Source organism: Chanodichthys erythropterus, chromosome 11 (genome assembly GCF_024489055.1).
Source record: "Chanodichthys erythropterus isolate Z2021 chromosome 11, ASM2448905v1, whole genome shotgun sequence".
Classification (NCBI taxonomy): domain Eukaryota; kingdom Metazoa; phylum Chordata; class Actinopteri; order Cypriniformes; family Xenocyprididae; genus Chanodichthys; species Chanodichthys erythropterus.
This window is the reverse complement of record NC_090231.1, coordinates 34357796-34385599: the sequence shown is the minus strand read 5'-3', so window position 1 is coordinate 34385599 and position 27804 is coordinate 34357796. Positions and strand designations below refer to the sequence as shown.

Genomic DNA, 27804 nt, shown 5'->3' with positions numbered 1-27804 from the left:
TGTTTTTCTTAAAAGCAGCGATTTTACACTACTGTCATGTAGAAATATTGGTGTGAACTTGGTACACTGTAATCATACGAGACTCCAGAGAATTATAAATACTATTCGACAGACTCCTAAGGAGGGAAGGGTCGATGACACCATTGTGCAACAACGTCAAATGGATTAAACAAAGGCCTTTCGCTTGCAACCTTCCAACACTTTCCTGTGTTGATTGGTTCACACTTGATGAAAACACTCTTTGAGGTGAAACAACCCACTTTTGTTCTTCAAATGTTGTCACATACTAATTCGTAAGGAAACAGTTGAGACTCATTTCCATGTGATCCACTGTCTCTGTAGTGGTCTTTCTGTGGTCTAGTTCAAAGCTCTGTGCTGTCCTTTTCTGCTCTTCCAGATCTAGACCAGTGCTGTGTAACGTAGCCAAGTCTTTTCATCACTCTTGTTGGTCTGACTAAAGATATCAGCAGATTGGCTGGGCTGCTGGGAAAATCCATTGTGAATGTTTCTTTGGGAATGCGACTTCTAAGGTAGTTGCACTACTGGGTGCTTCTTTTATCTGGCTCATACTGCTCTTACCAAACAATCTCTGACTCAGTCTGTTCTCACCCTGGCTGACATAAGTCTGAATACTCATAGTCATCTGAAAAATTCAACAACTGAAGCAGAAATCAAAGAAAAATGTTTCAAAATGAAGCTATTTCTGTACGGGTACTTTTTTTTTTTTTTTTTTTTTTTTTTACTAATGAGTCTTTTTTTCCAGTCATGATTCTCTGACAAAGATCACCTTCAAGAGAATACTTTGAGTAAAACATTTTAATGAAGAAATTACTCTATATCTTAACTTCTATATTCATAGTACATAATTCTTTAAACCTAACAATAAATGGGCATCATTTGTCAAAAATACACACCACTGATTTTGCTTTCTTTTTTGAGGTAAATCATTTTTGTTTACATTGGTCAAGACATCGACAAAGTTATACATTGCAAAAAACAATCAAACAATAAAATGAAAAAATAAACACATAAAGCAATTACACAAATTTTAGAATTAATACTCATTCAACGAAAACTTCTTTTTTCCGAGAGCTTCAGTGGTCTTAGTAAAAACAAATATGCCTACTAGATTTCTACCCAGTGGAAAGGTAAGTTAATTGTGAGGTTTGAGAATGACACCCCTCAGACACAACAGACCTTCCTTAGCCAGGGTGTAAAAACACTTGACGTAGGAGATCATCAGAGAGAGCGGTCGCTGTCTGTTAGTGTCTGCACGCTGCTGGTGCAGTGGTCAAAAGCGTAGCCCTCCTTAACCGTGACTCCGAGTGCTTTAGTATGGTTAGTGGAGCCGGCGAAGGGAGGACACAGCTGGAATGGGTGTGGGCAGTTAATGGTGGCGGTGGACGTGGAGCTGCGAGCGGACGTGGGATGGAGATGAAGGGTAGTTGTCATGATGTAGCAGAAGAGATGCTCCGAAGTGATGGGTGATTACTGTGTGTGGTATTTTACCACTATAGACAACCAAAGGATAATGGCTAGTGGTTAACCTCAGAGGAAGACTTCACGCTGCTAGGAACGTACATGTTTGTGCTTTAAGAGTGCTTCCCTGACATCTTCATCGTAATGGTTTTCACCTCTGTATACTCTTTCAGTCCGACCTCACCCCTGGAAAAAAGAGAACAACGCTGTCAGTGTAAACAAGAAGGTATAGAAAAACACAATCATTATGTTAGAAATGCACTTACAGTTCACGACCATTGCCGGACATTTTGAATCCTCCAAAAGGACACTGGCATGTCAGGGCATTATAACAGTTAATCCTGTACAACGAAAAACACATTTCACAATCTTAGTGATTTCATGATATTACATTCTGTTCTGTGAATCTATCATTTTTTCCTCCCATGCTTAAAGGTATGGTCACATTGTCGAAATTTCTGCGAAATATTGGGGAAATCTTTGGCCCTCATTTAAATGACTGGATTTCGCCCATGAAACTTAAGATAAATGTGACTGCATATAAACCAATAATATTAGGGACCCAAACAAAACAAGTGGATGGCGTTCGTGTAGCTTTCTATTTTGTGTAAGGATCTGGTGATATGATATAACTCTTACCAGACAGTGCCGGCCTGCATAGCTGCAGAGACAGTCATGGCCTTGTTGAGGTCTCTTGTGAAGACCGCTGCTGCCAGACCATATTCTGTGTTGTTGGCTCTCTCAATCACTTCTTCAATCGTTTTAAACTTCATGATCTGCTGAACTGGCCCGAATATCTACAAAAATATGTTTTTGATTATAATACTCTGTATTTAAACATTTAAATTTAGATGTATTATTCTGAGATCAAGAAAGCTCACCTCCTCCTTGGCAATGCGCATGTGGTCCTGTACATCAGAGAAGACTGTTGGCTCTACAAAGAAGCCTTTAGAAGGAGGAGCTTTACCGCCACACTCCAGTTTAGCTCCCTCAGTGATGCCGCTCTGAATCATCTCCAGGACGCGTCTCTGCTGCTCCGCACTCACCTGACACAATCAAACAGAGATGATGAACTACTGAATGTCTTTGTTTACTGTGATTATATGGAACTATTGTCTTGTTTGATTGTTTCATTGTACAGCTTTTTGTTTAAATTCTAATGGAACTTGTAGATTTTGCTGTCATTTTCTATTTGAGGTAATATTGTAAAAAAAATCTTCCTTTTTCTACTGTAATATATTTAGAATGTAATTTAATTCTGCAATGGTAAAGCTGAATTTTCAGAATCATTACTCCAGTCTTTAGTGTCACATGATCCTTCAGAAATCATTCTAATATGCTGACTTGGCGCTCAAGGAACATTTCTTAATATCAATGTTGAAAACAGTTGTGCTGCTTAATATTTTTGTGGAAACTGTGATACATTATTTTCAGGATTCTCAAAAGAATAGCATTTATTTGAAAGAGAAATCTTTTAACATATAAATGTCTTTAATGTCACTTTTGATCAATTCAATGCATCCTTGCAGAATAAAATATGAAGAAAAAAAATCTTATTGACCCCAAACTTTTGAACAGTAGTATATATTATTTATTTATGATCTATTTTCTATCTTTTTATTGTTTTAAGCAATTAATTAAGTCTTACCTGAGGTCCCTGCTCAGTGGTTGGGTCAAAGGGATTTCCCAATGTCCTTCTCCGAGCCCTCTCAACACTCCTTCGCACAAACTCATCATAAATGGGCTCCTCCACAAAGACACGAGAGCCAGCGGTGCAGCACTGACCATTGTTGAAGAAAACACCCTGGTGGGCCTGTTCGACTGCCAGCTCAACTGAGTGAGAGAGAGAGAAAACACATTACTGAACATCTGCCAGCAACGCACTATACATGGTGCATAAGCACCATGCATAAGCAGGATTATGTAAAACAGTATATATATATATATATATATATATAGCCCAAGCAACAGGTGATGAATAAATCTGGAATGTATTTCCTACATTCCAATAAGTCTTTTATTAATAGACTAAAGTTAAGCAGCTGTAACAAGTTTCTCTCTTGTTCTTCTGGTGTGTCTGATGATTATGCATACATACATACATGTGAGTATGTGCATCTGTGTGAGATAATGGACACCTGGGAAAAGGGTGGACTGGCAGGCTGTGGCTTTTGAAGGGTTAATGGAGCAGGCAGATTTACGGCTGTGGTGTGATGGGTCCGGGCAGGGTCCATTCGGCTGATTTACGGGGGGGTCGTGCTCACGGCTGCTCAAAACATTTAAAGCTCAGAGTTTCGCTGAGGTTTGGTGGGCTACTCAGAGATACTAAGGACCAGGAGTTTAGGAAGTGAGATAAGCTCATTTGCTTGTACATGGGCCTCTCCGAAACATAAGACGCTCGATTTTTTTTTTGCCCAGATGCAGCTCTAAAAGATCCCCAAAGGTCTTTGATGTGAAGTGACAGAGAAGGTCTCTGGGGTAGCACCTGTGCACAAACTGTTGCAGCGGGACAACAGGAGGGCGGCCGTAAAACAGTGTCTGAATACTTACAATCAGCATCTGCAAAAATGATGTTGGGACTCTTTCCCCCGAGCTCTAGCGTGACTCTCTTCAGATTGCTCTTTCCTGCTGCTTCTTGGATCAGCTTGCCTACCTGTGGAGAGAGAGGAGATCTGCTTTAATCACTGGGACGCCACAGAGGAGCTTTACTAAATCTCAACATCAGTGGGATGCTGTCATTAATAAATCCTGCTGCATGAGGAGGCTCCCTTTGACAAGACAGCCAGCACCATTATCAGGCCCCTGAGCTTCGGCTCACATCTAAAATGTATATTAGCGCTCACGGTGGCAGCCAAAGAGAATGGAATGTCCTACACGCAACAGTATCTGTTGGTTAATCGGGAACAGGAAAAGCTGACCGCAGGTTTGTGTAGGATGCTCAACGCTGTTTGGAGTCACAAAATAACAGTGAAACAAGACCCTTAAAATGCATTTATTGGCTTTGTTAGTGCATAAATGAAAGCATATGTATGTGTGATTATTGGTCTGTTTTTGGTTTCTCTGAACTCGAGGAGCACGTTTCTTTTTAACAGAAGTCTACTGTTTCATAATTCCATGTTGTTTGCAGCTCTTCCCTGAATCTATCCACATCCAAACTGAGTTTCACACTTTTCTTCACATAAAGTTTCACATTAGACTGGGTCTCATCTTACATGCTGTTCAGGCCCTTGTAAGCACTGCAGACATCGCACAGCTGCTGGCCGTGGCGTTGCTTCACCTCTCAGAGAACATTATGCTCACATTAAACTATTCTTTTCCAAACTGCATGTGTGTGTATATGGCTGTGTGTTTGTCTCTGAGAGAGAGAAAGGCTGTCTCAGTCTTCACAGCCAGCTCAGCGCTTTAGAGCACTCCTAACCATAAACAAACATTTGTACATTTTTCCTTTCCGCAAAACATACTTACTGACACTGAATATTTTTTCTGTCTGTTTTCCATCAGATAGCGGAAAGAGAAGGGGAGAGGGGAGAAGACGGAGGGAAAACAATCTTCCTCAATTCCCTCTGACACTCTCGCTCAGTGGAAAAATGGAAGCTGGGCTCTTTGTACGAACGTCAATGCCTAACTGATACTAAACATATGTAAGTGTTGTTGTCAGTTTTGGTGAAGCTATTTAAGTTTTCAAGCTCCAAGATGTTTATTTGGAAATCTTTTTTGTAACATGTCTTTCCTGTAATTTTTTATCAATTGAATGCATCCTTACTGAATAGAATTATTAATTTATTTATGACCCCCAAACTTTTTGAACAGTAGTGTATAACTATTTATTATTAGAATGTAGTTCATAATTAAACTGAATTGAATGAATGAACATCAAACTTGAACTGATAATTTTACACTAAATTCAAATATGTGACTGATATGAAAAAAATGAAAACGGATTTAAATTGCCATGTAGGAACTCAAATCAGTTCATTTACAAGAATCATCTCAACTAAATGATTCACTAGAATGAATTAGATTTTCCCATTACACATATAATGGAGAAAATCTTATGAATTAACCAATTCACTAGAATGAATCACACTTTCCAATGCCATATATAAGGGAGAGAATCGCTTAGGACAAACTAATTTACTAGAATGAAGTCACATATAAAAGAAAGAATCGCTTAGGTCACTTGATTCATTAGAATGAATCTGACTTTCCAATGCAACATTTGAGCAAGAGTGTGTTTGATTACCTCAGCTCAGACATGAAAAAGAAAAAGAAAATGATGTAGTGCTTGGTTGCACTAACTGGAGTAAAAAAAAAAAAAAAAACTTGCCGAGTTACTGTCAAAAAAGTTAAAGGGATAGTTCACCCAAAAATGAAAATGTGATGTTTATCTGCTTACCCCCAGCGCATCCAAGATGTAGAGGACTTTGTTTCTTCAGTAGAACACAAATGATGAGTTTTAACTCCAACCGCTGCCGTCTGTCAGTCAAATAATAGGAGTGAATGGGAACTTCTACTATAAGAGTAAATAAAACTTGCATAGACAAGTCCAAATTAAACCCTGCAACTCATGATGGCACATTGATGTCCTAAGACACGAAACGATTGTTTTTTATGATAAACCGAACAGTATTTATATAATTTTTTTTTACCTCTAATACACCACTATGTCCAACTGCGTTCAGCACTCGTTTAGTGAAGCCTGATCGTGCTCTGACAGCGGCAGTGATGTCTAGCACTCATTGAAGTGTATATGCGAGACATCACTGTCGTTGTCAGAGCGCGATCAGACCTCACTAACCGAATGCTGAATGCAGTTGGACATAGTGGTGTATTAGAGGTAAAAAATTATATAAATAATGTTCGTTTTCTCGCACAAACCGATTGTTTCGTGTCTTAAGACATCATTGTGTCATCACAATGGGAAGTTCCCATCCACTAGCATTATTTGACTGACAGATGGCAGCGGTTGGAGTTAAAACTCATCATTTGTGATCTACTGAAGAAACAAAGTCACCTACATCTTGGATGTGCTGGGGGTAAGCAGATAAACATCAAATTTTCATTTTTGGGTGAACTATCCCTTTAAGTTACTAGTGCCGCTTTGTTAGTTACTCCTAGTTTGACCGCAGGTATGACCATTATTTTGTATATAATACTTTTAAAATGTGATTCAAGGTACTTTTTGATTAATTTAAAACATAATGAAATATACTTAATTTAAGAAATGACACTGCACACTTGTCACAAAGGGGCTAGACTCCACAAATAGCAGCAACGGGCTGCTCATAACACACCAGAATCCTTCACTCCCTTGGGGAGATGCTCCTTTGTCCCCCCCACCCCTGGTCCAGTCCTCCCTTATACACAGACGGCTAAAATGACTCAGAGTCTGTGTATGTACACACACGCACAGCATGAGAGATCTCGGCTGCCTAATCAAGTCCAGATCAGAGCCCAGCAACACCCACAGCAGCAGTGCTGACGCGAGGAGAGGAGTGAAACCCTGTGTGGCCGCTGCAAGTGAAGAGGAAGGGCGAGAGGGTGGGGTGTATGGTGATGAGTTTCCTGTGAAAGTCAGTCAGTGGAAGTGTGGGTGAAGATGAGTGGGTAGGGACAGTTTTCAGAGAGACGCTACACTCATTTGAGGATTTGTGTAGCTTGTTGATGTTTCTTTCCGAGTCTCAGTCATCGCATTCTTGTTTTATCAATAACATTGTGTTTTAAAAGAAAGAAATACTCATCGCAGTCATCTAAATAACAGAGAACTGGGAAATGACTTAACTGTCATTTCCCACAAAAAGAAACATCTGTTGCATTACAACAAGTGCTTTTCAAGGGCACAAGCTTAGTTTGTTTTCTGTGGAAACAACGTCCTATCAGTGAGAGGAGTCCACACACAGGCCCATAAACACGATTCTCTGTTTCTTTAACAATGAAGATAAACACTAAGTACATTTACACTGTACTGTTCAAAAGCTTGAGGTCGGTGAGGGTTTTTAATATTTTTAAAAGAAGTTTCTCATGCTCATTCAGGATACATTAATTTGTTCAAAAATACAATAAAACAGTAATACTGTGAAATATGATCTATTTTATAATGTAATTTATTCCTGAATTTTCAGCTGCCATTGCTCCAGTCTTCAGTGTCACATGATCCTTCAGAAATCATTCTAATAGGCTGATTTGATGATCAAGAAATATTTCTTTTATCAATGTTGAAAAGAGTTGAGCAGCTTAATATGTTTGTGGAAACTGTTCGGTGATGAAAAGAATGTTCAAAAGAACAGCATTTATTTTTTTGTAACATTATAAATGTATTTACTTTTACTTTCGATCAATTTAATGCATGCTTGCTGAATAAAAGTATTCATTTCTTTGAAAAAATACTGACCCCAAACTTTTGAACAGTAGTGTATATGCACTTTAAAAGTTCAATTTCAGTCAGACTAAAACAAAATAAATCATCTTTTATTAAAATGTCTTGAAAAAATGAAATCCAGTCTGGATTTTGCAAAGCCAGACTAATAGACTTAGATAATGCGATTGCAGCTCCAGATCCAGCATGTATCAATGTTAATCCAACAACAAGTGACCTCATCGCTGTGTGCTTTATTTTTTCAAAAGACAAGTAATTTGCAACAAAGTAATCCAAATATTCATGTATACTTGGACAGAAAGATGAAAACTGTAGCTCCATTATGCAAAAAACCTCGCTGTAGCTCGATTATAACTGGGCATGTAAACAAACTCACTTTCCTGGTCAAGCTAATAAGCCTTAGCTCTATCTACTCTAAACATCACCAAATTCACTTCAATTAATAACAAAACACATGCTACGTGTGTAGGAACAGATCAAAACATACACTGAAATATTTCGATTTATGACATGCTGTAATTGAATAAAGAGCTTAAGGCTTCTTACCAGCGAGGCAAGTGTAGCTAGAAATAATCACTGTTTAAAATACGCTGTCACAGCAGAGTTATGCCACTGTCAACGAGGCCTATTCTCAAGCAGTAAATTCTCTGTGCCTAACATGGTGCCTATTTTCAGTCCCTGGCTTTCTATTAAATTTATACAGCTGGCTTCAAAGAGTCATTCTTCCTCTAGGGCCCACAATGTAATGGTCTAATGTCTGATGCATAGAACTCAATAGAAAGGGTAGTCATTATAAAGTATGCACAGGACACTTATAAAGTGTAAATGAACCCAACCAGACTGGCACGGCATTAACGGTACAAATCAAGTTAGTTTCTGTTCTGTTCTTATGACAGACCACCTGTGGATTAACATCTCACCCCCACATCCACCTAAAACCTGTTTATTAGAAATGATTTCGGAAAGCCAGGTGGTCCGCTAAGCATTCCTTGTTGTGAGAGCGTGAAGTAAGAGATCAGACAGTCCCCCAATAAATGCAACTTCCTCAGACTTCTCATTATAGTCACCAGCAGTATAAACACACTAAGCCTTCAAAATGGTACCTTTAAGGGTACAACGGCTTGTCACTGGGGCAGTACAAGCGGGCTAAAGGGACAACTTTGTACTTTATCTTTGTTTATAAAAGGTGCGTATTAGTACCAAGTACAACTATGAACTTTTAAGGGTTAAATAAGGTACAGAGTTGTCCCTTTAAGACAGCAACATAGTGTCGGCCCAGATCTGATCCGCGTGGCCACAGTATGTTTCTGTCTGGGTGCCCTAGTGACAAGCTGTTGTACCCCTAAATGTATCATTTTTGCTCACCCTAGTGGTCCCAGATGCCTCTGTCAAGTGTACTCTTTGCCACATGGATTAAAATGCCTAAAATGTGACACCTTAATGAAGACCACAAGACTGCGCGTCCACATCAAGAGGCCGAGGTCAAACAGGCGCAAAAGAGGATGATGGAAGAGGGTGTGATTCTTCCATTGTCCGACAGGAAAATTACCTCAGTCGATCCTGTGAACGCCACTTTGTCTATGCCCATGTGCGAAGCGATCGCGGCTCCCGCGGTTGGCCCGTAGCCTGGCAAAATATTGACGACTCCCGGTGGAAACCCAGCCTGTGAAAACAGTATGAGAGGAAAAAGCTTTAGATGAGAGCTGAGCCAAGAACACCACAGGCCGTGGAGGGGGAATCCAGACCCACCCCAACCTCCCTACAGGCCCTGCGGAAGACAGGATGGACAGAACATCAAAAGGAAGAGGAGAAAGTCAGCCTCTTAATCCCAGAGAAAAGGAGAGGCAGAACAACAAAGGTCTGGGGTGCAGTGAGGAACGAATGATGAAATATCACTTATTTGCATGAATGTGTGTTGATGTTGCTTTTGTCTCACTTTGATCATTTTACTGCTGTATTGTGGTCAGAAAAGACTGACAGATGTCATAATGTTTTATCCATTTATTCAAAATAATGTGGTAAAATCATTTTGCTGTACCTCTTTGATTAGAGCAGCGATGTAGAGGCAGGTGAGAGGCGTCTGCTCAGCAGGTTTCAGGACAACAGTGTTCCCGCAGCTCAGCGCTGGCCCTAATTTCCATGCTGTCATCATCAGGGGGAAGTTCCACTGTACAGACATAGGACAGGAACTTACTGTGGGAGCTCATTCAGACAACCTCATATCTTTGTTTCTTCAGACCGTAACTCCTTCACTAATGATTTCAAAATCCTGCACTCATTTGGAAACCATATTTTTCTAAAACAGAGTTGCACAACTTCTGTATCAATTTAGCTTTGTAACATTTTTCCTGTCTATCTCCTACAATGCTCAATGACCTGCTAGACGGACCAGAATTTAGTGGGAATATTTGGTGTGCGCTGTCATTTCTCAAGTCATGAAGTCTAAGCACAGACTTTATCTTTACAATCTATGTTTTCTGCTTCCCCGTTTCTATTTCTGTCCTTCAAGTATGCCTCCCACTCAGCCCTGCCTTTCTATTTCATTAATTCTCAATTCCTTTTTCTGCCTCACTGGCACTGGCCATGACTTCTTTTGCCACTATATGTTTGTAGACTGTGCAATATATTTTAAAGTTAATGGAAATAGCGACAGATCTTATCTTCTGCATGTATTGTGCTGTACATCTGAGTGAAACACATTACAGAAAAAGAAAGAGTGACGGGCAGGGACTTGTTGTGACCATCAGTTGTTAATTGGATGGAGGCAGATCTAAAAGCAAGCTTGCAGTCAATTGTAAATAAGAGGCAGGATGTAAGTGAGCTAAATGGTTGTAGAAGAACATCAAAGAGAAGAGAAGTCTGTCATTTCACCAGATGATTGAGAACTAAACCTAAACCACTATACCAAAACCTCAACAAGCCTGTCATCCCTCACTAATAACTCCCAATTAAGAAAATATATTAAAGAAAATCCAAAATACTCACAGGAACGATCTGTCCACACACTCCGATGGGCTCATGCCTAGTAAGTGTGAAATATTCCCCATCTGTGTGACAGAAAGAACAAAAGGAACCACAATATATTAGTCAGCAAGGGGTAAAATGGTGTCAAATACACTTTATACTAATGCTTAGACAATACATCAAGACTGCTGAAATGAAATTGAAAAGTGAAGATAAATGACATTTTATATTGCACATGGACGTTTTTAAGATCACTGGTGTCAGAGCAGAACAGAAGCAGAAGGATCATACTAGTTTTCAGTCAAAAGAGCTTTAGATACTATGACAGTCTACAGAAGACCCTGTTTTTGTCTTACAGCAACATGGAAAAGAGTGCAATCACTTCATCCCTTGCTGTGGAAACATGCAGTTGGCGTAACGCATCTGGACGAGAGGCATGCCAGTGATTCATCTCACTTGGTGGCCAGATAAGAGAAGGCCAAAAACACAAATTCTGTTTGTTTGTGCTGTAATTCTCTTACGGATGAGATTGGAAATGAAATAAAGCAAATCACTGTGAGTTCCCACTATGCAAGTTTGGTTTAGCAACACAACAAAGGCCCAGTGCTGAGCTCCAGCGCTGACAGGGGGATTTACAGTTCTTTTCCCTTCCATTCTTCATTTTTATTTCTCCTGCTGTGAAAATCGTATCATAACAGCATGCAGCAGCATGGGTGCTTGTTTGTGTAAGATGAGAGAGTGAATATGACAGAGACATTATCAAATACAAGAGCGACTAGATCGTGTGCATCATATAGAACAGCATATGCGGAAATATTCGAGCGCGAGCCAATCAGAAAGCGGTGGCGACAGACAGTGTTGGAATGCACAATAATTACATGGACGCCCGACGGCGACACCTCTCTTGCTTCCCTCTAACCCATGTGGCCCATGTGACAGGGGCGCCCTGAAGGGCGGCTCCACAATCTCCCCCGTGCACACACACACACACACACACACATATTTGCACACTAATGGCTGCACCGTGACATCAGAGCTGCAAGTCTGCTGCTGTCCCGTAGTCTCCAGGCTCCCTGCTGCGTTCCTTTCAAACAACTAAATTAGCCAGAACAGACCCCCAGTGCCCCCCCGTGCCCCGTAGTGCCCCTCGGCCCCGTAGCTGTCACTGTGCTCCACCGATGGCAGCGCTCCACAGGAGGGCGGCCATTAGCACTCAGATTTATAACTGTTACGGGACCTCGTCTGTTTACCCTGAGTGCACCTCCATAACCCCACAACATCTCCTGCAGGCCTCAGAGAAAACACAGCTCTACCCCAACTTAAAGCTGCGCTCAATCCGCTCAAGGTTAAACTTCCTAAAATGTCTAGGATGGGCCTGCACCTAAAGGTCTGGGCTGATTTCACATAATGACAGTTTCCAGTCCAGTGCGTCTCTATCCTCCATGCTCTCCGAAATGTCTGCTGCTGTGTTTGTTGTGTCTCCGGTTTTCATAATCAAACAGTTTATACAATTTTGGATATGTAATGTACCTTACAACAATATGCTAAACTAACATACACTACCGTAAGATTTCTTTAATGTTTTTGAAAGAAGTCTCTTATGCTCACCAGGGCTGCAATTATTTGATCAAAAATACAATAAAAACAGTATTATTGTGAAATATTATAACAATTTAAAATATGTAATTGTATTTTAATATATTTGAAAATGCAAAAAAGAAGAATTTATCTCCAGTTTTCAGTGTCACATGATCCTTCAGAAATCATTCTAATATGCTATTCAAGAAACATTTCTTATGATCAATGTTGAAAACAGTTATTTTTGTGGAATATTTTCTGGATTCTTTCATTAAAAGAAAGTATTTTTTATTTAATATTTGAGTGATGTGTTTAGAGATCTATAATAAAGTGTCAAATAATGACAATATGAATATTTTCTATGTTTCGTCCTTTAATACATCCTAACAAAAAGAGCTCTAGCGGCCCACTGATTTGTTTACATTTTGTTTACATTGTTTATGTTTGTAAGCACCACTTTACTGTGAGGTGAATCTTTGTATGCTGGCTAACTTTTGTGGTTACTGAAATGCTGAAAGACCCAGTCTGTGAATATGTAACAAGAATGCACTTTTCAAAGCCCATTTTGTTTTGATTTTCTTTTGTTGGGGGGCTTCAGGCCTTAATTAGGGTGGTCAGACCCCCCCCACCCCCTCAAACTTCCCCATAATTTACATTCTGTCTAATTCTTTTAGTTTTATGACAGGAGTAGCGTTAGCTTACCAGTCGGAATTGTGGAACCGTGGATCTTATCTGCCCATCCAGCGAAATATCGGAGAGTTTTAATGGTTCCCTGTAGGTCCACAAAGAAGGAGGGGAGGAAAGGTTTCCCGCTGTCCAGAGACTCCAGGGTCTGGGAGGAGAGAAGGCAGATGAGAGTGTGGGCGTGTGATGAAAAATCGTTCATAGGAATTAAACCTGACACCCCCCATGCTGCATTCAGGATAAGCATATCTAAAGAACACACTTACATCTGCTCCCCTAGGAAAACATGATACTCATATAGCCATCACCAGAGACCTGACTTTGTTATCTCTGTGTCAGCCAGCCATGATTTCTTATCGACGTGGGATTAGATTGATATAAAGAGTGATCGTAACCACATGGACGTCGCATTTCTCTTTCAAAGCAATTCACTCTGACACTTCTTCAGAGGTGGATGGAGAAAATCTGTTGTTTCAGTCCATTTAAGACGATGTCTAAACTGTAACATGTAAGAGATTTATCCAATATGGCCACGGCGTGCTCTAGAGAGCTGCACGCACGAAGACAAGCATAGCACTTTTGTTTCTGAATCTGTCTCAGACACATCTCCATGAGTGGGAAGTAAAAGCAGATGTCCATGGCGGAAGAACGCCGGAGATAAAAGCACGTCATGGCATTGAACAATACCTCTCTTTTACGTTTTGCTCCTAACCTAAGTGATCGTTAGCACCCAAAGGTCATGTGTCCCAACTCGGTGTTGTCATCATCATGGGTTTCAGACATTTGCAAAGCAAATCAAAATGGTTAGAAAAACAACAACTCCTACAGCTCCTGCCATGAAGCTTCAATAAGCTTGAGGCAGACAGACAGGCCCACTCATTAGACACTTGCTTATTGTTGTGAGCGTCTTTGTCTGCTCAGATGGCTCTGTCCCGTTAAATCTGATTCTCACTCACCGAAAACTGGCACTGACTAGAATGAGACTTGTTTTAACTCTGCCCAGAAGACCACTGGTTCGTGAGTGAAGGTGATGGTTATGAGGGAGTCAGGACTGATGTCAACAAGAGAGCATGGGTCAGGAGAATCAATTATCAGATATATATTAAATAAATGTATATTATATATTTATATTTGTCTCATCCTGATGGATATCATTGGAATAGGTGTCCTGAGAAATAAAATGTATCTTATGACAGCCCTATATTACCACATGATCCTTCAGAAATCCATTTGTTAATCAATCAGAAAAAAATTAAATGTGGATCTCTGCCAGTGGGGCGGGGCTACCTGTTTGATGACCAATTACAGATGGGGGAGTGTTTAGGAAACCCACTTCAAAACAATCAAACAAAACAATCAAAAATTGTAACATTTTATTTAATTTTATTTATTTAAAACTTTTTTTACCAAAAGGTACAATTTGTTATTATAAGTTAATGTTAAAAAGGGGATCATGAACTAAAAAATTTTCACAGCATTTATTTATCTTAAAGTTAATTTTGTAAACACATTATTGTTTATTTTTAATTCATTGTTGTTCATAATACATTACCTAATGTTCATTTATACAACTTTAAATGTTAAATATATATTAGAACATGCAGAAATGAACAATAACCTAGACAAATAAATGTTGTAAAAGTATTGTTCATTATTGTTCATGATACTGAATGCATTAATGTTGAACCTGATTGAACCTAAATGTATAATATATATATATATATATATATATATATAGAGAGAGAGAGAGAGAGAGAGAGAGTAGAGTTAGATTTCTACTCCATCTAACTCTTGCCACACCCAAAAATCAAGCCTCAAACCAAATATATATATATATATATATATATATATATATATATATATATATATATATATATATATATATATATATATATATATATATATAATGCATTTATATAATATATTTGGTTTGAGGCTTGATTTTTGGGTGTGGCAAGAGTTAGATGGAGTAGAAATTAATTGCCTAAATTATTACATTATTTGCTAACTGCATTCTTTAAATTGTAATGTTGACATGCATTCTCTATAAAGCTGATTTGAAACGATATGTATCGTGAAAAGCGCTATACAAATAAATGTGAATTGAATTGAATACTCACAGCAAGGTAGGCACTGTCTCTTTCCACTAGGTCAGCCAGTTTGAACAACAACTTCCCACGTTCAGATGCATCCATCTTTCTCCATACTGAACCCAGGGAGAAGGCCGAACGCGCAGCCTGCACAGCTTTGTCCACATCAGCCTAAAAGAAAGGCAACCAAACAGAGAGAGAGATAGAAACAAGAGGAGAGAGAAAGAGAGAGAGAGAGTGGAGAACACTTAATGATATAACCTTATCCTGTAAACAGGTGTTTGTCCACCTCTGGGACAAATGAAATCCATTCATTCCGGATGAGTCTCAATGACTTCCCCAGTTGCACGTTCAGGGGGTCTCTGTTTCCTGTATCCATTCTAGTTTTCCACACTTTCTGCCTGATTTACAGAGAGGAACTACAGCCTCTAGCTTGCTTAACCACATTAGAGTGAACTACAGCCCCTTCCCTCCCTCTCTTTCAATTCTGGATGCTTATTCATGCTGAGTGAAGGCTGAAAGTGAGAAGCACAATAGCGGTGCTGGACGACTAAATGTCGTCCAGCAGAGCAATTGTGCCAAACCTGTTTCTGGCAATGGTTTGACCAATTACCAAATGCACACTTTGCTGACAAACACACTACAAAATCACACACACACACACGGGTTTGTATTTGTGAATTGTGGGGACATTCCATAGGCGTAATGGTTTTTAAACTGTAAAAACTGTACATTCGATCTCCCTAAACTACACTAGCATGTTTTTAAAGCTATTTTACATATGAGGACTCATGTCCTCATATTTCATGTTTAAGTCGTTATACCAGTGTAATACCCATGTCATTATACAAGTTTGTGTCCTCATAAATCACAAAAACACACACACACACACACCTACACATACACACACAGACCTTATCTGCTTCCTGGACATCGCAGATTTTCTCCCCTGTAGACGGGTTGTATGTGGTGAAGACCTTACCGCTCACAGAATCATGCCATTCGTTATTAATAAAAATCTACAGGGAAAGAAGAGAAAGATACTGTTTAGTTTTCACAACAGAGCGGCCACTTTTTAAAGAACAAGGTGGAAGTGTGTCATAATACAGAGTAACTTAAAATCATTTGTGAACAGTAACAAAGCATAAACATAAAAAAAAAACATATACACATACATATATACACACATATAATGTCACTCATTATTTCAAACTGAAGAAATTATTCTTTTTGAGATGATTTTTATGATGAACCTATTAAATTGGTTCACAAATTGCACTAGTTGGAGCAAGTCTCCAGGTAACTCACTGAATTAGTCATGTCCAACTCAAAACATGCCAAGAACTGGGAATTATACAATCTTCAAAGGATGAGTGCACAGAGGTTTTGACTGATGCTGTGAAAATAACTAACTTAGTGCCGAATTTTAGTATTGTCGTTATAACCTATATAAGCTCTATTCTGTTTGCATGTCTACTACCCCTCTTTCCTCAGATATGTATTAAAAGCAGTATAAGTAGCATATAAAACTGTAAAAAATAATCAATGTTCCATATATTTGCTTAATTTTTAACTGAAAAATACATACTTTTACTCATGTACATGATTTGTGTACTTCGTCCACCATTGCTTAAAATTGATGTTACAAACCAAGACAACTGTTAGCACGAGAATTAATCGTTTTAATGCAGATAATGTCAAACACCATTGGTGTATGCAAAATTATTAATTCTCAAATGTATTCTTTTGATTCATGTCTTTTGTTTATTTCTTTTATTATTTATTCCTTTTTATGAATCCTATTAATCTATTCTTTATGAACTCTAGTCATTGCTATGTATTCATTCCTTATGTTGCATTATATATACTTTTGCATAATACTGATTTCTTTAATTATTTATATATTTTTTACTATATGCTCTGATGTGTTTGATTATTTCCAAATGTAAGAGCTTTGGTGTCTCTTCTGTGCTGTAAGATCAAGTGGGTGTATTTTCCATCGAAATAGATTACGTTATGTACCTTCGTATCTGTTTCCATTGCTGCAGACATGAGATCTGCAATATTCGAGATATACGAGATCTGCGATATTCTTTTAAAGGTCTTAAAGGTGTAAAAACCACACCTCATCTCTCTATTTTCATCTATCTTCGCAACCGTAGCATCTGACAGATCATGCTGACCTATTTTGTCATAATGAATAAGTCTGTTTGAACTTTTCTTATCAGACCAAAACACAAATTTAGGAGGATGTAAGTTTTCCTGGATATATTTCTCACCATGATTCTTCTCTTCTACCTCTCCTTTCATTCTGCAAATATCTTACATTGTTTGGGTCAATAATCTTCACGATCTTCATCTGTTAGATATGCCAACAATACTTTGGATTTTAAAAACTATTAAAATTAGGTGGATCTTATTTTGCTATTACAATTACCATGTTTACGTAATTCATTTGTTGTCGTTATAATTACACATTTTTACTTAATACATGTGTTATTCCTGATTCAAATTTGATCTCTGACATAATCATTGCTTGTCCGTCTGGATCTCACTACATCAACCTTCCATAAAATGTGCATCTTTAGACTCGTATGAGGAGTTACAGTGAGTTAGTTTAACTTCATGACGATGTACAGAATTAAAAGAAACGGTCTTTCTCCCTCTGTGTGTTTCATGGTTGTGGTGTGAGAGGAATCTCTGGGAACCGTGTGCTATTGCAGGGCTGCCCAATATCACTCTCTTGGGAGTGATCCAGCAACCAGACAGAAAGAGGTGGGGGAAAGGGGAAAGAAGAGATAAATCCCTATCAGACACACAACACACACACAAATGTGCACACAGCTACAAGTGCGCATACACACACACAAACACAGAGATGCACACAGACACACGTTTCACAACATCACTGCTCGTTTACGATATCATAAAAACACGGGCCGCACTCTGGCTCTGGTGATGCGTTAAAAGAAGCGGCCCGTAAAACAACCGCCTCAGATTCCAAAAGCTGGATTTTTCAAGCTCGATAAAGAGGAAAAGAAAAATACATCTTTCTTTATGCACACAAACAGTTTTTAAAGGACACAGCGTACATAAAAGGTAAGTGTGATTTCACAGTTTCACATATTCACTTGCTGCTTATAGAACAAAACTGTGACAGATAAGGTGTTAAAGCATCTGCTGGCTCCAAATTCTGCATGTACAAATTTACTCTTCCTGTCATCTGCGTAGAGGAAGACGTCTGGTTAAAAGTGAACCGCAGCCCTGGGCCTCCTCAAACTCACCAACATGTTTACTAATGTAAACTTACAGGCTTAAGTACAATTTAATTGGCTGTAAACCATGAGGCGTGTTTACTTTAGAACAGGTATAAAATGCTGCTCCAAGTTGGAGGCGGATCAAGCTGCCTCAGTCACTCCCTCTCTGTGTCTCCCCTAAAATTGGCATGAATAAATCACTCCTGGACAGGGTAGGTATCAGTCTGTACCATGCTGATTCCTCTCCGATACATTTACTTCAGACTCTTTTTTTCTCTCCCTCCCTCTCTCGCTCGCTCCTCACAGGCCTCTTGCATTAAGGAGGCCACCTTTAATCTGACTCTCATTTGGAGCACTTCATAAAAGTGTCAGAGGCCTCGTCGAGCCGAGGGCCTGTTACAAAAACAGAAAGCCCCGTAGAGGAGCGAATTAGTTTTAAAATTTATAGAGGCCACTGTAGTGGAATGCCTTAAATCAGGGGCAGACTGTGACAGGCCAGTGGGCCAGGGAAGAATGCAGACGGTGGGTAGCTTTATGCTCTTCGTAACCCCACACTTATGGCACCCCGGAATGGAGGAGAGGGGAATGCTGGGAGAGCAGTGGACTGGGCCACCATCTAAATCACGACTAGAAAAAGGCGACCATTAGAGGCCATTTGGCCCAGTCTTCCCTGAGCTCTGGGGGCTCTCGGACTTTTGTCTCTTCCCATTGAGAAAGTTGATAAAGAGCGACAGGCCGGTTCAGTAAATCAACTCTCAAGCTTTCTTTATACTTTGGCTTTGATTAAAGAAAAGGGATAAGAACGCAAGTGCAAAAGTGCAAAAATTCATATTGATCACCGCTTCTTTGCCGTAACCCTGCTGGAGGTTTCAGTGAGGCTGTAAAGAACTTGAGTAATTGTACTTCATTAGTATACTTAAGCATTATTTCAGGGAGTTCGCACTTTACTTTTGAAATGGAATACTTGTATTCTTATCTAGATACTTTTTACGTGTTATAGATTTATATAGGTTAAAATGACTTTTTATTTTTATTTTTTTTGCTTTTTATGTTGATTTTAGTCAAATTACGTTAACATTTATGATAAGCCAATACATACATTTCGGTGGAGACACAATTATGGTCCATATTTGTCCTTATGAAATGACATTTCCTCAGTGACCACAACACAGTCTTTAATAAAATCTTAAAATAAATTTTTTTTATCTTAAAATAAAATTTATAGCATTGCTAAATATGGACAAACCTGACTCAAGTGTAAACATGGTCAACAAACAGTCTATAAACAACTATATTCAATTGTCAAACACCTATAAGATCAGCTGCTGCTGAATTAAAGTTTAACAATTCCTAGTGAGAGGTCTCGGGATACTGGTTATATTAGGAAATTATTACTACATAGCTGAGCTTTACAAAGCTTGATCATCACTGCAATAGTGCAAAACCCATCATTAAATGAGTAACATTCTGACCTATTCTTTAACTTAAATTCTCATCAACTATCTTCAGCTGAAAATACTGTTTGTTTGAGGCAGAGTGCTGGAAGAAGTTTCAAACTTGAGGCTGAAAAACTAACCGCCAAGCTGTGACAACTAGATTTTGTTTACAACAGCAGGGGGCCAGAAAATGTATTATCTTGTAAACAAAACAGCCACTTGATGCAGTACACAAACAGAAAGCGAAGCGCTGCCAGTTCATCCTGCGCTTACACATTATACTACAGGCCGCTTCGAAAGCGGACAGAGTGCGCATAGGTTGAGATTTTACGTGCAGGCCGCAGCACAAGACATCTGCAAACATTTAGAATCACTCCGTGTTTTTTATTCAAGCTGTCAGTCTCACGGTGCTGACTGCGCTCGTCTGCAAAGCTAATTAGATGGCGAGATATGCAGTGCCTATCATAAACAGATTGTGGAGGAGCGACCCACAGCACACGATGACAGCATCACTAGGCTTATACTCCTTATTGCTGAGATTTTTATCACCAGCATTATTCACACAGGAAAGAGGGTTATCGCCCGCAAAAGCAGGAGGTCGACTTTGTTCCTCTGGGAGAGATAGAGCTAGAGAAGAGCATGTTTTGGGGGGTGCCTTGAATGACTCTAGCAGTTGTAGAACGCTGATCCGTTTCTCATCTGCCCCGGCAAGCTCTCTGGAGGCTTCGCACAACTGCAGGAGGAAGCGGAGCAGGAACGGGGACGGAGGATGCCAAAGCTCACGCTACAGCCAGTGAAACATCTGTTTGGCCGCCAGCACCTTCTAATGGCTCAGACACATGAGGGATATTTAATGGCAAACATTTCTTGGCCATTGTAAAAAGATTCTTTTTTATATGTGCACTTTATCTGTGTTTTCATGGATTCCAGAGCCAGACGGTTTCGAACAGGGCACCTGCAGCCCGGGTCTTGTCTGCACAGGAAGTTTCATATCCTTTCCAGAGCAGCTCACTTTCACTCTGTAACTGGACACACTTCAAGATGTTGATAATTACTGCTGAAAAATCCAACATAAACCAGCATGAATTTCATGTTGGTCCAGGTTGGTTAGAGCTGTTGGTGGACCGGCATAGTCATGCTGTTCTCAAGCAAAACTGAGCTGGTGTAACAGGTTCATCATCACTCCTGCTTCCCATGCTTGGGACCAACAAACATGGGAACCAGTATCCCATGCTGGTTCCTGCATGCAAAATATACCTGATGCAGGATGTTTTCTTCAGGGACAGGAGAAGAGGGAGCGTAAGACATGGGAGTGAGGCTGCATGTCATGCTTGCTCTCTCTCTCTCTCTCCCTCATTTCTGTAACATAGTTCATAGGAATTACCACAAGTGAGATTGTGAAAAGCATAATGTGATAAAACTTTACAATAAGTTTCAATTTATTAACATTAGTTAATGCATTAGGTATCATGAACTAACAATCAACAATATTGCTGAATCATCAGACTAGGTAAGCCAGCAAGGAAAACAGCGAAAAATGGCAGATGGAGCGATAATAACTGACATGATTCATGATAACATGATATTTTTAGTGATATTTGTAAACTGTTTTTCTAAATGTTTCGTTAGCATGTTGCTAATGTACTGTTAAATGTGGTTAAAGTTACCATCGTTTCTTATTGTATTCACGGAGACGAGAGCCATCGCTATTTTCATTATTAAACACTTGCAGTCTGTATAATTCATAAACACAACTTCATTCTTTATAAATCTCTCCAACAGTGTAGCATTAGCCGTTAGCCACAGAGCATATAGCCTCATTCAATATCAAATGTAAACACCCAAATAAATACTATTCTCACATGATCTGACGCATGCATGCAGTATGCATGATGAACACTTTGTAAAGATCCATTTTGAGGGTTATATTAGCTGTGTAAACTTGTGTTTATGCACTGTTTAAGGCAAGCGCGAGCTCTGGGGGCGGAGAGCCCGTGATTTAAAGGGGCCACAACGTGAAATTGGCTCGTTTCTAATTATGCCCCAAAATAGGCAGTTAAAAAAATTAATTAAAAAAAATCTATGGGGTATTTTGAGCTGAAACTTCACAGACACATTCAGGGGACACCTTAGACTTATATTACATCTTTTAAAAAAAAGTTCTACAGCACCTTTAAAGCATTAGTACACCCAAAAATGAAAATTCTGTCATTAATTACTCACCCTCATGTCATTCCAAACCTGCAAGACCTTTGTTCATCTTCAGAACACAAATTAAGATATTTTTGATGAAATCCGAGAGCTCTCTGACCCCTCCATAGACAGAAATTTAACCACCACTTTCAAGGTCCAGAAAGGTACTAAAAACATCGTTAAAATTGTCCACGTGACTGCAGTGGTTCAACCTTAAGTTTATGAAGCAACGATTTTATGTGCAAAAAAAAACAAAAAACAAAAATAACTTCTTTATTCAACAATATCCTCTCTTCTGTGTCACTCTCTTACGCTGTTTACGTTCAGCGCTTTCAGGTTCTACGTCAGAACGCCGACTCATTATTGGCTGGCTCCTGCGTCAGCATCACACGAAGGTGTCGTGCTGCTCATGTGAACAGCAATACTGAGCCGGCGTTCTGATGTAGAACCTGGAAGAACTGAACTGAAACAACGTAAGAGAGTGACACAGAAGAGAAGATATTGTTGAATAAAGTCATTATTTTTGTTTTGTTTTTGCACACAAAAGTATTCTAACATTAAGGTTAAACCACTGCAATCACGTTGACTGTTTTAACAATGTCTTTAGTACTTTTATGGATCTTGAATGATAGTTATTACATCGCTTTCTATTGGGGATAAAAAAAAAAACCTATAGGATTTTATTAAAAAATATCTTATTTTGTGCTCTGATGACGAACAAAGGTCTTACAGGTTTGGAATGACATGAGGGTGAGACAAAATTTAAATTTTTGGGTGAACTAACCCTTTAAAGTTGTATAAATTGAACAATAGCATATTATATTTATTTAGTATATTAAATGAACATTATGCATCAACATGTTTATTATACAACCTAGATTAATAAATGCTTGTTCAGTTGTGATATTTAACTAACATTAGGATGTTAATAGGATAGTTCACCAAAAAATTGTCATCATTTATACATATCCTCATATCCTTCAAAACATGAATGACTTTCTTTAACACAAACACAAAAGAAGATACAAGAATGTTGAAAACAGTTTGGGTTACTTTTGACTTCATTGTATGGCCAAAAAAAACCAACAACACTTAGACATTTCCTTAAGATATCTTCTTTTATGTTCCACAGAAGAAAGTCAGACAGATTTGGAAAGACATGAGGGTGAGAAATAAGGGTGATGACAGAATTTTCATTTTTGGGTGAACTATCCATTTAACAAAACTGAACCGTACTGTAAAGTGTTACAGCTAAAGTTTCATTACTCTTTTAACAGCAAAAAATATATAATATATTTGTTGTTAACATATTTGCGCTTAACTTAAAGGAATTAGCCAGAACAGGCATGATATTGCTAATAATACAGAGACAAATCAAGCTTTTTGTTCCCAAGAAGGGAGAAAAACAGTCCAAAGGCCAAAGATAATCAATGAGGAAGATGTGAAGAAAAGATCAAGAGTAAGAAAGGGGGAAAATTATAAGTCAAAGCAAAAGAGGGTGTGTGAGAGAAAGAGAGTCCTCACTGTGCCGCTTACAATAAATCAAGCTTCTCAGTGTATGCTCTACTTTGGCGCTGTTTGATGTGAAGAAATGGTGGGTTTTGAAGTGAAAAACTCCAGAGGTATGGGACAGACTCTCGTAAGTCAGGGCCACTGACCCTAACAGTGAGACACGGCCATATATTACACCCTGCTGGACAGCTTCTAGAGCAGAAAACCCCCCTGACTCCCATCTGTACTATCTCATGCACTGACGGATTGATGGGGCCTACCTCATTCACTCAAGCTGTCTCCCAGATTAGCTTACAAAAGTCCTCACTTCAGCACACACTACTGTCCTGGCTGGACGCTTAAGCCCTTAAAATATAAAGACATGTCCAACAAATGGCTATCAAGTATCTCTTTCTCCACAAAGCTCTCAGTTTAGAAGCACACACACACATGTATTAAAGGGATAGTCCATCCAATAAGGAAAATTCCATCATCATTTACTCATTCGTATTTTATAGATATTAGGAAAAATCAAGATGTTTTTGATCAAATGTTGTTTTGGATGTATATATATATATTATAATTTATTTATTTATTTATTTTTAATCTTGAAAACCATCTACAAAATTCTTCTTTTGTGTTCCACAGAAAAAAATAAAGTCATACAGGTTTGGAACAGCAAGAGGGTGAGTAAACGATAACAGAATTTACATTTTGGTGTGAACTACATTGAAAAATTAAACTACATTCATTATAAAAACCCAGAATTCTATGTGAAAACCATATACTCATATACATTTTTATTGAATATCATTGATAAATACCACTAACTGAAACCACATTTCATACAAATATGCAATTATCAGTTGCACGGCACAAGAGAAAGCAAGAGAGTAATAGTCTGTCTCCTGTTTCCTTGGTTTTAATCTCAAGAGTCTGCTTCACTTATGTGTTATAACTGAATGGCGTGAGCACATCATCACTTTGCCTGCTGGAATCCAACACCTCTCTTTTCAAAAGGCTCTTGGGTCCCAATCAATTACACTGATACACACACCTATCAACATAACCTTTCCTTTTCGCTCTTCCAACCATAGAGAAAAAAAAAGAAGAGAAAACATCAATAACCAGCCATCACCAGAGACAAATTTATGGCTTCCTTAGTGCCATTATCAGCCCAGTGGGCCAGCAGACAGAGAGAGAGAGAGAGAGAAACTCCTTCACCAGACTTGCTCTCCCGTGACCAGTCAAACATACGCTCTTTATACGCTGTGTGGAGTGAGGAGGAGATTTTGTAAGACTGTAAAGTGTATCAAGCTCAGGTGTCTACACCAAACAACAGGACTTTGAGAAATATCAGTGTAAGGGAATGTTCAATGGCAAGGCAGAGGGAAGATAAGTTCCCTATCTGTGTGTTTAATCTCAAGTCTGTAACAAATACACACTGGTGCAGGTGTAGTGACGGTCACATAATGGGCACAAACGTAATTGGTGGGGTGAAAAGTTTACTGGGGAGCACAAAGTCCACGTTGTAGCAATTTTACTGTCATTTTACTATACGAGAAACAATCTTAACTATTCAGATTATTTGTATTTAGCATGAGAAATGAAATAAAAACTGCAGCATGCATTGTATTGAGTGCTAATCTTATAAATAAGGCTTCTAATAAATAAAATAAATGGTCACATTTTATATTAGGTGTCTTTAACTACTACTGTTGGGTACAATGTACTTATTATGTTCATGTTGTATTGCAGAACACTTTCGCTGCTATTAAGGTGGGATACAGGTTTAGAGGTATGGCTAGGTGTAAGAGATGGATCAGCAGTGTAATTACAGATACAGGTATTTTTTAAATACAAGTAGAATGTAAAAACATGTATGTCACAATAAGAGCACTGTATCAAATGTTTCATTTAAATGTTAGTACATAGTTAAAGACACTTAATATAAAGTGGGAGCAAATAAATAATTATAATATACTATAAACAGTAATGCACAACACATAATAAAATATTACTGGCATTGTGTCTAATAACCAGATGCTCGCAACAAACCAGTAAAATAAAATATGTTTTGTTATGATTATTGCATTACCTGACTGAATTATTTGCCAGTACCTCTCCATGCTTGATATTAATTACTTTAAATGCCAGAACTGGATGTTATTCAGTGCATAAATGTACTGAATCGCATTATAATTGGAATTTACAAAAGTGGTTGACATTGATAGAGGAATGAGATGTTAAGTTTGACCATTAATGATATTTCCATAACTCAGGATCTCTGGCATAAAGCACTGCTCATTAACAGTGCAGAAAACACAACTTAATAAGTCTCCAAGGAGTTTCGCAAAAACACTTTAACCTTAGACTTACACAAATAATAAAAAACTGGCTCTGCACAGACTACATTTGAAAGAATAATATTGATTGGGCATATTTGTGCTGTTACATCAGAGCCTGTGCTACGCCGCACCAGGCACTACAAAATCCAAATCGAGAGGGGGGTGGGAAGAGAGAGAGAGAGAGAGTGTGAGATGGAGAAGGGTGTGAAGGGAGTTCACATCACCAATGCCCAAACTGAAACCCCAGCACACACCAGATAATTCAAATTCCTAAGGATGAATCCTTCTCTCACTCCCATCTGCTTCTGAAACAAGGTTTGCGGTGAGAGCAGGAGCTTCAGGGTGTGTGTGTGTGTGTGTGTCACAGGTGTCTCCAGCTCTTGTTCTGACTGAACTTTACTCTCATTTCCACAGCGATAATTTCCCTGCACTGCACTTTGACTTTATCCTCTCACCTCACAGCAATAAAATTATTACAGTCAAAACCGACACAATTTAAGATGACCTAACCAACAAAACAAGTGATTATATTTTTATAATCATTTAAGGGGATGATTCAGCACTTCTTTTTTATTTTCAGAGAGCATAATATGAAATGGCTACATTAAAATCACAATATAATAGTACTGAAACTTCATTACATCTGAAAAAAGTCCAAAACTGTGTTGTCCAATGTTTCTGTTTTAAATCCTCTTCTGGGTTAGCACAAGCATGTCTTTAAACTTCTTAGACATTATATGAGTTGCAAATAGTGTCGTTATTGCGGTCACAGTAATGAACATTATGACTTTTTTGTCCAGAACATAATGAAATCATGAATCATTTAGATGTATGCTGATCTATAGACTATCGGACACAGAAAGAGTTTGAGAGAGGCGGATCTTTAACGCGCACCGATATGAAACCAAAGTCATAAATAATGACAACCTGCTCAAGGCAAAACTTCTTAAATAGTGAAAATGTGATTATTAAATCTCAATGGACAGTCCACTTGTCACTATAGGCTATAAAGATCGAGAAAACTTTCATGATCGATGCACCTCTCTAGGATAGATAACAGGCAGATCTGGACTTTCATACACTTTATCCGATTCCAGACATGAAAAAAAAAAAAAACTTTTATTAGATTAGAATAAAAAGGGGAATCGTTATATTTACTGCAAATAGCACATAATTAGACTGCGTAAAAGCAGTCCATAACCAAACCTTTGCATGTGCAAGCCTCATAACCATCATCATGGACCGTACTTAAAAGTCGAAATACCTGAAAATCAACACTGGTACTTTTGGTTTAAATTCAAAGAATATGAGTCTGATATCAATGTTTTCAACACGTTGCGTTTCGTGGCCATTGACTTGTTTGCGCTCGGTTACAACAAATTCAACGTGTTAATATCGAAGTTCCCGTTTAGGCAATTTTATCTTCCTCAAAGTAGTTATGAAAAAGTCTCACAAACCTTAGTGTACTTGATCTCAGGATTGGGTACCGGTGAGGGCACCAGATGAAGAGATGCCATGAGCGCAGCCGGGTCGTTCTTCACCTCTCCTGGCAGTTCAACTTTACTGGAGGTCATTGCGTCTCTTGAAGATGCCGGTTGGGTTTTTTTCTGCCGATTTGCTATTACTACTTTGGAATCCTTCCTGTGTTTATAACCAGGTGTCAGCCCTGGTCCATTTTTATTGGGCAGAGAATAGGGCCGTCCTCCTAATATAATTAAAATGGAGCATTTACATAAACGACTCTCTCTCCCTCTCTGACCATACCGAGTGAGAGATAGGCTACCACCCACTCTCAAGACAATGTAGGAGTAGCAGGATTTATCAGGAAGAAATTCAGCTGACAGCCAGTAGTAAACTGCAGTGTAAAAATGTTTTATGTGGTAAAAATCTAAATGATCAGGTCAAGTC

At 38.8% G+C, this 27804-nt stretch overlaps 1 protein-coding gene across 1 annotated transcript; it reads right to left on the bottom strand.

Annotated features, from left to right (window-relative positions):
• aldh1a2 (aldehyde dehydrogenase 1 family, member A2) lies at positions 1 to 27621 on the bottom strand. The gene is made up of 13 exons (XM_067399529.1): positions 27354 to 27621; positions 16086 to 16190; positions 15202 to 15342; positions 13100 to 13229; positions 10841 to 10902; positions 9894 to 10022; positions 9405 to 9518; positions 4030 to 4132; positions 3128 to 3312; positions 2361 to 2525; positions 2119 to 2276; positions 1746 to 1820; positions 1 to 1665 (listed from the first exon to the last, which is right to left on the bottom strand). The coding sequence occupies exons 1-13, from the start codon at positions 27468 to 27470 to the stop codon at positions 1593 to 1595; spliced, it is 1557 nt and encodes a 518-aa protein (XP_067255630.1). The 5' UTR covers positions 27471 to 27621; the 3' UTR covers positions 1 to 1592.
• Between the last annotated feature and the right edge of the window lie 183 nt (positions 27622 to 27804).

What these genes read in the sequence shown, in the direction of transcription:
- aldh1a2 (XM_067399529.1), bottom strand. Translation starts at nt 27,470, where the DNA reads ATGACCTCCAGTAAAGTTGAACTGCCAGGAGAGGTGAAGAACGACCCG. An exon ending in ATGTCCAGGAAGCAGATAAG is followed by an intron (nt 15,343 to 16,085) that starts GTCTGTGTGTGT and finishes CCTTTCTTTTAG; the next exon opens with GCTGATGTGGACAAAGCTGT. An exon ending in GAGACAGTGCCTACCTTGCT is followed by an intron (nt 13,230 to 15,201) that starts GTGAGTATTCAA and finishes CTCTCCTCCCAG; the next exon opens with ACCCTGGAGTCTCTGGACAG.